General features: G+C 41.3%; 1 protein-coding gene across 1 annotated transcript in view; it reads right to left on the reverse strand.

Annotated features, from left to right (window-relative positions):
• Positions 1-12,281, reverse strand: part of LOC122920408 (single-stranded DNA-binding protein 3-like) — a 443,360-nt gene that overhangs the window by 346,525 nt on the left and 84,554 nt on the right. Inside the window, exon 2 of the mRNA XM_044269882.1 lies at positions 7,859-7,931. Coding sequence (XP_044125817.1) covers positions 7,859-7,931 — 73 coding nt within the window. The remainder of the gene's footprint in view (positions 1-7,858; positions 7,932-12,281) is intronic.

Below are 12,281 nucleotides of genomic sequence, written 5' to 3' on the forward strand. Positions count from 1 at the left end.
CTGAGCTACTTTCCCAATACATCCCCACACGTAATCTCCAAACCTCCTCTCCTCTTATCACTTCTTTCCACAATCACCTCCACAAACATATCAAACTCTTACCTACAGTGGAATCCTTCAAAAGAAACCTCTCTTCAGACAAGCCTACATCCAGTGACCAGCGATATTATTAATAATAATGATAACTTGATGGACATATGTCTTTTTCAATCATTCTAAGTAACAATTTGTATACATGGGCAGTTGACAACAGCTTTATTTTGGCTTGCTATTGTGTATTTTTAGGATTTTGGAGATTTGAACATCTTGAAAACTGTATTGCGGAATTACATGAAAACTGTATGGATGTAATAAACGTTAAATATAGACAAAAAACAAATCAACCGACAACCTAATGATTAATGATGGATGCAACAGTGCTATAAATATTTTGGCCTCAACTTACTAAGAGTCTATAACAGAATCTTGCAAGAACATACGTGCAAAATAAGTTGCTGAGGTCTCATGCACACCACCGCATTTTGCATCTGTGTTTGATCTGCATTTATTGCAGATCGCACATGGACCCATTCATTTCTATGGGTCTGCATTCGTATATCTGTTCCACAAATTATAGACCATGTGCTATTGTTGTCCATTTTGTGGATGAGAATAGTAATTTCTAGTGACTGGGGTGAGAAAACTGCGGTGTGCATACAGAAGTTACAGTGGAGGAAATAATTATTTGACCCCTCACTGATTTTGTAAGTTTGTCCAATGACAAAGAAATGAAAAGTCTCAGAACAGTATCATTTCAATGGTAGGTTTATTGTAACAGTGGCAGATAGCACATCAAAAGGAAAATCGAATAAATAACTTTAAATAAAAGATAGCAACTGATTTGCATTTCATTGAGTGAAATAAGTATTTGAACCCCTACCAACCATTAAGAGTTCTGGCTCCCACAGAGTGGTTAGACACTTCTACTCAATTAGTCACCCTCATTAAGGACACCTGTCTTAACTAGTCACCTGTATAAAAGACACCTGTCCACAGAATCAATCAATCAAGCAGACTCCAAACTCTCCAACATGGGAAAGACCAAAGAGCTGTCCAAGGATGTCAGAGACAAAATTGTAGACCTGCACAAGGCTGGAATGGGCTACAAAACCATTAGCAAGAAGCTGGGAGAGAAGGTGACAACTGTTGGTGCGATTGTTCGAAAATGGAAGGAGCACAAAATGACCATCAATCGACCTCGCTCTGGGGCTCCACGCAAGATCTCACCTCGTGGGGTGTCAATGGTTCTGAGAAAGGTGAAAAAGCATCCTAGAACTACACGGGAGGAGTTAGTTAATGACCTCAAATTAGCAGGGACCACAGTCACCAAGAAAACCATTGGAAACACATTACACCGCAATGGATTAAAATCCTGCAGGGCTCGCAAGGTCCCCCTGCTCAGGAAGGCACATGTGCAGGCCCGTCTGAAGTTTGCCAATGAACACCTGAATGATTCAGAGAGTGACTGGGAGAAGGTGCTGTGGTCTGATGAGACCAAAATAGAGCTCTTTGGCATTAACTCAACTCGCTGTGTTTGGAGGAAGAAAAATGCTGCCTATGACCCCCAAAACACCGTCCCCACCGTCAAGCATGGGGGTGGAAACATTTTGCTTTGGGGGTGTTTTTCTGCTAAGGGCACAGGACAACTTATTCGCATAAACGGGAAAATGGACGGAGCCATGTATCGTGAAATCCTGAGCGGCAACCTCCTTCCCTCTGCCAGGAAACTGAAAATGGGTCGTGGATGGGTGTTCCAGCACGACAATGACCCAAAACATACAGCAAAGGCAACAAAGGAGTGGCTCAAGAAGAAGCACATTAAGGTCATGGAGTGGCCTAGTCAGTCTCCGGACCTTAATCCAATCGAAAACCTATGGAGGGAGCTCAAGCTCAGAGTTGCACAGAGACAGCCTCGAAACCTTAGGGATTTAGAGATGATCTGCAAAGAGGAGTGGACCAACATTCCTCCTAAAATGTGCGCAAACTTGGTCATCAATTACAAGAAACGTTTGACCTCTGTGCTTGCAAACAAGGGTTTTTCCACCAAGTATTAAGTCTTTTTTTGTTAGAGGGTTCAAATACTTATTTCACTCAATGAAATGCAAATCAGTTGCTATCTTTTATTTAAAGTTATTTATTTGATTTTCCTTTTGATGTGCTATCTGCCACTGTTACAATAAACCTACCATTGAAATGATACTGTTCTGAGACTTTTCATTTCTTTGTCATTGGACAAACTTACAAAATCAGTGAGGGGTCAAATAATTATTTCCTCCACTGTATCTGCATTTTGCGGATCTGTGGATCACAATATGGACAAGGTTGTGAGCATGAGCCCTTCCGATAACAAATTATCCCATTTTTACATTTAAAGTGTAACTGTCCTTTCAGTCTATTTTTAATATAGTGTAGAGACAGTAATATTAAATATTTTTGTAATATACTTTATTAGGGAAAGTTATTTCTTTGTACGAGAAAACAGGGTGTAAAGAGTTTCCTTAAACGCTCTCTAGTTGAGCATTGCTAAGTAGATCCTGTCTTCAGGGTTCTCCAGTGCTGAAGATGCCTGTGCATAACATACAGAGACTTTCGGGACGCCCGTTGTCACTACCTCAGTCCCTGTCTCCCTGTGATTATTGACAAAGATAAATTAGGGGTATTAGTTCCTTTTAATATCTAATTTGCTGCTGATATGGCTAATTACTATCGATGTCTCATTTACCCTAAATATTGGTTATCCTAAAACCGTTGATTCTTTATTGATAATTATTAAGAACTTGCTGCAGATTTTAAATCCCATCAAGCAGTCGATACATATATTTGCACCAATATTTAGGGGAAATGAGCAATGGCTATTAATTAGTTATCTCCGTTGTGTCCCTGCCTAAATGACAATGCCGTTGCTAACCGCCGGCAGCTCTGCTAGCCTAGCTCTTTTCACTGTACTTCTCTCTTTGGCCTCATGCACACGGCCGATGCCCGTTGCAAACACCGGGTACACAATATGCAGGCACCGGCCGTGTGCTCCCCGCATCACGGATGCGGACCCATTCACTTGAATGTGTCCACAATACGGAGCTGCGGTGCAGAACGGAGGCACGGAAACCCACTGAAGCACTACAGAGTTCTTCCATGGGGTCTCTCTCCGTGCCTCCGCAATTTGAATGGGTCTAGATCCGTCCCAGCCGCCGCACAGATGTTGCCCGTGCATTGGGGACCGCAAATTGCAGTCCACAATGCACGGAACGGCCGCACAACGGCCAGGTGCATGAGGCCTTAGTAAAAGCAGGGAAGACTGCAGGATGGGAAGCTAAAATACTAAATGCAATAGTGTCACTGTAGCATCTCCCATCTGCCAAAATACACATTGGGAAGATAGGAAGGGGAATGGGGCTGCAGCATTCTGAGCTAACAGTACGAGTCAGTGCGCTGTGTTACTGTACACTTACAGTCATCGATAAGCTCTGGCGGTTCTGATCCCAGCTTTCTTCCCTTACTAAGAGAGAACCGTAGGGAAGAGAGCTAAGCTATTACAGTTGTCATCAGTTAGCGCTGGCAGCAAATCAGTACATCAGGGACACACCAGAGATTATGTAGGAGACAGCCTGGTGTAGTGACATAAGGCAGGCTGGATTCTGGGCAGTATATTGTGCTGTATTGTGGTATTTGATTCTGCTGTTGTAGCATATTGTGCTGCACTTTGGTATTTGGTTTTGCTGCTGAACCTAATACCAAAGTGTAGCACAAAATACTACTGGCATGTTGGTGGCCCTGCCTACTTGATTTGACCCTGGTCACTTGTGTTGGCCCCACCGTCTGTCAATCTAGGCCTGCCTACAATATGGGTCCACTTTTAGTTTATCTCCAGGGACACTTTAAATTCCCTCTCCATCCCTGATAGCCGAAGTCCTCCATGGAAGGCTGCAGTATGATCGGTATGAATGGTAGTGGGCACTGGGCAGTCTCCATGCACTGTAAGGACCGTCTGACGTCACAGGGTCACATTACATGCTAAAGTCACGTGGCTCTGAAGCAGACACAGAATATAGGAATAGAGACAGTATGTCACACAATGGATTTTGACCGTGTCCAAATCAAGCATGTATCACACAGCAGAAACTGTGGCAGCTTTTGCAGTGGTTTTTCATTTTGAATAGCGCAGAACTGAATGGGTTCAGTTTAGCTCCATTGAAAGTAGGGGATGGAGTCAGGGTTAGCGCTGGGCAGGATATGAGATATTATACGGTCTCTTAAAATGCAAATTAGACCTTTGGTGGAATGAGGTGTCACCATTGCTCTTCTTGCACCCAAGCTCCACTGTGGCCAGCGCTGACAGGCCCTGTCAATCAAGGCAGAGAAGTAGGGGGTGGCTACAGAAATTAGTTGGCGAAACTACAGCAATGGTGATGCCATAATTGCACCAAAGGCCTAATTTGCATTTTAAGAGAAAGTATCATGTCTTAGGAACAGAGCCTCGGATCAACAAATGAAAAACAGCTTTTTAATCAAGAGAACCACAGCTATGTGCCTATGCAAACAGTTAGACAGGGAGGCCGCTGGTGACAGATTCCCTTTAACATGAACAGTTAAGGATTAACATTCCACTTTTTACAAGACACAAAAGGCTCATTTCTGTGTACATTTACAGCCCTCAAGATTAAGGAGTCCTCTCAGTTTATACTGACAACAATCGATTATTAGACTCTGTTCACACTAGAACCATAGATTCCTTTTATGGCAGAACCATGATAGCTATGACAGATTCATTTTCCAGTAGATAACAGCAAATCCTTGATGGTCCCATTGAGATCCATCTGGGATCTAGTATTTTCGGCAATAATTGTATTGAAGGCTTTGCATTTCATACAGGGAAGCTGGGGTTGAAAAGACAACATTAAAGGGCATCAGTCAGCAGATTTGTACCTATTAAACTGGCTGACTTGTTACATGTGCGTGGCCTCTGAAGGCATCTGTGTTGGCCCCATGTTCATATATGCCCGCATTGCTGAGACAAATTAGGTTTTAATATCTGCAATGAGCCTCTAGGAGCAATGGGGACGTTGCCGGTACACCTAGAGGCTCTGCTCTCTCTACAACTGCTGCATCCTCTGCACTTTAGGGGAAGTCAGGGCCAGGCAGTAAAAACCTCATCACACTGGCCCTGTCAATTAAAGTGGAGATGGTGCAGCAGTCCTTTAATAATTTTATACCATAATTTGCATTCTCTTTTTGATTCATTTGGCACAACTCATAACCCTCAGCTATCACAAATCTGCAACAAATGTATAAAATGTTTCCTCATGTTTCAAAAGGCTATATGTAGATAGCATAAGCAGGCCTAGAACATGTTTTCTAGATTCACTATTTACCAGCATCGTATCTTACCCTACAACGCACATACATATAGAAATACACCGGTGCCTGATCACAACTGTGTGCAATTGGAAGAATTAAAATGCAGTTTATATAACTCCACTGCCTTAAACAAATAAACTACAAAAGCAGCAGACAGGATTTAAGACAGAATGAGAGCTTAATACACTGATCTTAAACATCTGGATAGGATGTGACCTGAATGTCTACTCATAATCTCTTCCATGTGCCATGGATAACAATACATGGTACACTGCAGCAGTTCCACGGCTGTGTTTCTTGCCATTCGACCACCACAACTTGGCTTTATATTTTTTGTTATGGCAATTCATATTGAGTAAATCACCAGTTCTGAATTACTCTAATCGCACTGCGAAACTCCATAACATTTTATAGAACATAAGTGAGGTGATCTACCAGGGGACCAATCCAAGTAGGAGTTCCTTTTTAAGATGTCGCAGTGCCCATGCTCTACTCTTAGCAGTCACAATTAATGATCCTGCTCCACAGCCATTCCTTCTTTATACCTTAATGTATTGTTACTTCTCTATGTCCTAGTTAATGTCATTATGGAGTCAGTGAAAACCACAATATCCAATGGAACTAGTTGCAGATTAGTATATGAGCATTTCCCTAGCAACCAGTGCTCACAGGCCCACAGAAACACAACTATATCAGTAGACAAGTGACTTACTTCTGTGAATGAGCCAACAGCCTGGTGGCCTAATATGGAGATCTACTGGTCCACACACTGAGGTCTAACATTGTAAAATGATATGTTAAACTTGACATAGTTCATTCCAGTTGACTTTATTGTCAGAACCACTGAACAAATGACAGCGATCTCACCGGAAGATCATCCTTACAGATTACAAAAAGATTATGCCAGTGTCATGTGCCAAAATTAAAAGTACTCCATATGTGTTAAAGCTAAAACACTAAATGCAATAGTGTCACTGTATCATCTCACACACTTACATAACATTGTTCTCAAATCCAAGGGCCATGCTTGACAAATCCTAGAAGCCAGGCAGCCAATGACTGCAATTTAGTAGCTGACACATAACCTTTTAGACTGTTTTCTGCAGATATCTATAGAAGTTCTCATTATTTGGCTGCTAGAAACCTCATAAGGACTTGTGGGGAAATATGAGTGGCTCAACTCCTGTACATTCAACAATCTGATTACCACAAAAAGAAATACTGGAACCCCCAATTCAGGACATCCTCTAAATTATTTAAATAGGTTGTGCGGAACAATTACATTTCCATGTCACAAGGGTTTGGTTCAAACACACCATTTATACGTACATTCCTGTTGATTTGACATATTGAGCCAGTTTAGGTTTTCAAACAATGGATTATAAACCAGACTTTGCCTTTGCAAACATGATGGAAAATGTATCATCTTTGGAACTGATGGCCATACACAGCCTTTACACAAGATGTTTGGGCCTTTCTTATGCTACATTCACACATGTTTTGGGCGGGTCTGTCATGTATCTGTAAAAACGGATCTGTTACAATAATACAACCGAATGCATCCGTCATGAACGGATCCATTTCTATTATTTGTAACATAGCAAAGACGGATCTGTCATTAACTCCATTGAAAGTCAATGGGGGACGGATCCGTTTTCTATTGTGCCAGATTGTGTCAGAGAAAACAGATCCATCCCCATTGACTTACATTGTGTGCCAGGACAGATCCGTTTGGCTCAGTTTCGTCAAGCAGACAACAAAACACTGCAGGCTTGGGGCTTGACCCACAAAGTTCTATTTGCTAATTAATGGAAGAGTGCAGAAAGTACAATGCTTGTTGTCATGGATTACAACATTCGCCTCAGCATGCTAAAATATATCCGCTAAAAAACTGTCTTCATCTCATAACCACACAACTAGCTGTTCTGGCTGCTTTACAAGTTTTGACTGGGGCCTAAGAAACACAAAACACATGGTGTAGACAAAGTGGAGAGGAGGGTCGCTCAGTCCCATACTCATATGGTCTTTAATGCAGTTTTAAATTCTGTTGCGTTCTTAACCATTTCTGTTCTGAAATATGTGGGGATCCTATCCCATAGACATCCAGCAACACTATCTTCTGACATACTTCAATGAACGGATTGTGCAAGGTTTTAGGCTTCAAGTGTCAGATTGGTGAGAGTCCAATCATGAGGACGAGGTTCTGTGTCTTTCCATATGAATGGAGCGGCAGTCAAACATGCATGCTGTTATACCATTTATATCTATGGGACTGCTAGAAATGTAATTGGTGAGCGTTTTGGTGGTCAGACCTCCACCAATCAGGTAGATATCACTTATCCTATGGATAGAGGAGATTATAAAAACTTTGTACAACCCTTTAAACTTCTATGGCTATGCCATCACAGCATACGGTGATCAGAAACGTAATGACACAAAACATCTATGAAACATGGATTCTTACCTCTGAAAGGAAAGTCTGTGCAGATTTCTGAGCTCCTACATGTAGTAAATACTCGTACACATATAAAGCTAATCTGAAAGAGAAGCAATAAAAAAAAAAAAAAGCTTTTACAGCAGCAAAACAAAGCACAGTAACGTCAGATAACATACAGTATACATATCTAAGTGAATTATTGTAATCACCGCATATAATAAAGACAAAATATCATACAATGACAAATCATGAAAAGTGTTATTTCAACTATATTATTATTTATTTACTTATTTTATTTATTTATTATTTCCCATTGTTTATTTCTAAAAACATTTAGAGATATGCTTTACAGCAGCCACCATGGGCCATAGACACAATTGGCCGGAGAGGACCTCATTGACTTCTATGTGTGTGATCTTTGCAGAGGTCAGGAGGGAGTTCATAAGCTGTGAATGATGTAAATGATGGATCTCGTGTTGTCTACATATATAGGTGATATCTGTCATTCTAGTCCTGCTTGCAATCACAGTGAGATGACTGCAGTAAACTGATCTGTACAGCCCAAGAAGTGGTGCCTATTATTAGGCTTAATGGACAGTGTGAAAACTGCAGTATTTTTTTCTTTTTTTTTAAGAATGACCTGAAAATTTAAAAACATCACCAAATATACTAAAAACATATGTTTAACATAAAAATGTAATGTACACAATAGGTTATGCTCTGATAACACATTCCCAATATTAAAATTCGTTTTTTTTAAAGGAACCAAAAGCAAGCGTTGACAATGCCAGCAATTAACTCCTCCTCAAAATGCCCAGATTACCTATAGCAGAAAGACATATACTATTGAAGTGTTGACACAACTGCTGATTAGAGGATCAAGGAAAAGTGTAGGAAAAAAAACCCTACATTGTACAAGTACATTGACATAAGGCAAGGGATGTAATAAATGTAAGCAGAAGTCCTATTGTACATAAAGATGGCTCTCTGACAACTTGCAATTTGATTGGTGGTATCTATTAAGGACTCTTGTGTTAAGCCTGCATTACACATTGCAAAAAAAGGATAATATCATTCACAAAAGAACGGTCTTTGCACTGGGTGATAGTTTCCAGCTCTCACAAAATTGTTCCATTCCCGCTGATCACGATCTTTCAGCACAGTTGAAAATTCTCGTTCATCAAGCGCATATCTGAGCCTCTAAAAAGTGGTCACCCATTTTCTGTGTGTAATATATGCATTGACAAACAATTAGCGAGTTTATAATGATCAAATTACCGCTTACTACAGCGACCACTGCTCTGTGTGATGTGAGCACTTCTGAACGACTCGCTAACTATTCAATCGTCAATCATCATCAGTACGAAATCTACTTTTCTAACAAAGTCTGCCACTCTGACAGCTCCATCAACTTTCGTGCTCTGATCTTCCAAATCTATATGCATAAAAAAGGGAGACAAACCTCTACCAATCATGTCTTACAAAGGATAAGGAGATGATCCCACGGCGCAAAGAACCAGCCTTTGTTGTCAACAGGAACTAGATTTATTATTATAGCAGGTGGTACAACGCATTTTGGGGTAAAAGGACCCCTTCATCAGGTACAGACTGCTGATAGTTAAAAAGACACTACACACATGTTTAAATACATTTTTTTAAAACGCCAAGAGGCACAAAATGGAGTAAAGGGGAAGGTCCAAAGCCTGCCCACATGTCACTTTGGTGTACTGGACACAAATCACCTTAAAATATACAATAGAATATTTATAATATATCACCATATAAGACTCAGGCAAGTGAATGTAAAAACTTTAATATATATTGAAGATCATTAGTGCAGCAATGATCAGCTTAGGAAAGATGCCAGAAGCATCGCTGCACACAGTGTGATCATGTGACCTGAGCAGCGGTCACTTGATCGCTCAGTGTCCAGGCACAGGACGCTGAGGGCAGAGCCCAGTAGGAGTGTATGGTCAGGGAGGAAGAAGCATCGCTGCACACCGTGCAACCACGTGACCTGAACAGCGGTCACGTGATTGCTCTGTTTCCTGGCAACAGGACGCTGAGGGCAAAGCCCAGTAAGAATGTATGAGCAGGTAGGAGGCAGGATCGTACCGGCCACACAGTGATCCCAAGAACTGTGTGCAGGCGAGACGGGGTGCTGGAACACGCTGGGTGGGGAGGGAGGTGAATGGCTAAACTATAAAAATGGAGATAAATAAATGTAAAAAAAACTATAGATTAATGGCAGACATAAATAAATGAATATAAATGATTGACTCATGGAATACATTAAAAGGGGTATAAAATCGATCAATACAAATGTCATAATGGCAGACAGATAGATCGCTAAATATAAATGATTGGATAGCCGAATGAATAAAAAAAAAATAATTGTTGGATGTAAGATCGATCCAGAGGGCACATAGTCAAAGGATTATAATCATTTTCCAGGTACACAAATTATAGGGGAAGAACCAGAATTCTTAGTATGGACACAGGTAGACGAGTTGGTGCGAATAACGCTACCTGAAGTGTATAAGGGTACACAAATGTGCTGAGACTCAGGAAATGTGTACAGTATATCATGTCATGGAAAATATAAGTTAAAATAATCATCATTATTGCAAATGCAAAAACCAAACGCACCTATATTAAGAACGGACTAATGGTTGTTGGTTTAGCCCCATTGGTGGGTGAGGGTCCTAGCTGATGTCCTAACCCGGGGTTATTGGTAGATGCCCAAATGATCAGAGCATTGATCTAGAGATTGATCTCAAAAGCCTCATTCATGCCATGTGGGATCACACTGACTATACCGACGTGTAGAGCGGCGCCCGGGGATCCCCCTGCACTTACTGTTATCCCCGGGCGCCGCTCCGTTCTCCGGTTATAGCCAGGCTATGAGCTGAGCGCTGCGATTGGCCAGCGCTACAGCATAGGAGAAAGAGACGCCGGCAGGTTCCCCTGGGTGGAGCCTAAGTTCCCCCGGGTGGAGCCTAAGTAGGAACATACCGGAGGCTATAACCGGAGAACGGAGCGGCGCCTGGGGATAACAGTAAGTGCAGGGGGATCCCCGGGCGCCGCTCTACACGTCGGTATAGTTAGTTTACATACTTTTTCCTGGTGAAAGGTCCTCTTTAAGTTAACTAGGTGCCAGTAAATTCTTTAAAGTCTGGGTTCTTCTAAGGTTTATTTGGCAGAATCTTGTTTAGGACGGGGTCCCGCTTCAAGATGAACCAGTGTTTTGAAAAAACTTCTTTGTTCGTTCTGTGGTTGCTGTTGAAGTTAGTTATGAAATTAGTACTGTGATGTTTCTCAGAAGTGTCCTTCGTAATGGTTACATTCCTTTCTTTTGGTAAACAGTCTTCTTGCGTAAGTGCTCTGGCTCTGTTAAAAGCTGCCTCTATTAGCCCAGGAGGGAAACCCTTGTGTAAAAACCTGGTGCGGATTATTTCACTTTGCAATAAAATCTATATCTTCAGAGCAATTTCGTCTAACGTGCTTGAATTGGCTAAAGGGAATGTTTGCCTTCCACTTTTTGTAATGGTCGCTGGAGAAATCTAAATAACTATTGCAATCCACTTTCTTAAAACAGGTGTGGGTGGTTATTCTTCCGCTCATGATATTCAGTTCTAAGTCAAGATATTCGACAATAGTAACATTATGGTCTCCCGAGAGCGTTGTACCCCAGTCATTGTTGTTGAGGTATTTTGTGAACTCATCAATGGATGTGGTGTCACCATCCCATATAAAAGATCATCAGATCGTCAATATATTGATGGAAAAATACTATATTGTCGGTCAAGAACCCAGAGTTATAAATGTAAGAGTCCTCAAATGCCCCCATAAACTAATGAGGAAATCTGGGTGCGAAACGTGTACCCATAGCGGTACCTTTGATCTGCATGTACAAAGAGTCTTCAAAATTGGGCAGACTAGATGGGCCAAATGGTTCTTACCTGCCGACACATTCTATGTTTCTATTGGAAACATTACGGGTAAGGATAAAATTAATACATCTGAGGATAAATGATCTCTGTTCCTTTGGCATGGAATTGTCACTGTCAAGAAAGTGTTTAGTGCAACTGATGCCTAAATCATGCTGGATATTCGAATAAAGAGCTGTTACGTCCAGAGTTAACCAAAGGGCATTCTTTAGTGACTGAATCAGGGTTGACGAATCCTTCAGGTACGATGGGAGTTGGACCAATAGTTTCTGAAGGAAAATGTCGAATTAATGAGATAGTTAGAGAAGATATTCCAGATATGATCGGACGACCCAGTGGATTGGAGGTATCTTTCTGGGTTTTTGGTAAATGATAAAAAAAGAGTGTTGACTGGATCGGTGATGAGAATATATTCCTGTTCCTTCTTGCTGAGGATATGGGATGCCAAATCAATGAGTGTCTTAAGTGCTAACTTGTGTTCTGCCAGAGTTTTTCCCTCC

This window comes from Bufo gargarizans, chromosome 1 (genome assembly GCF_014858855.1).
Source record: "Bufo gargarizans isolate SCDJY-AF-19 chromosome 1, ASM1485885v1, whole genome shotgun sequence".
NCBI lineage: Eukaryota > Metazoa > Chordata > Amphibia > Anura > Bufonidae > Bufo > Bufo gargarizans.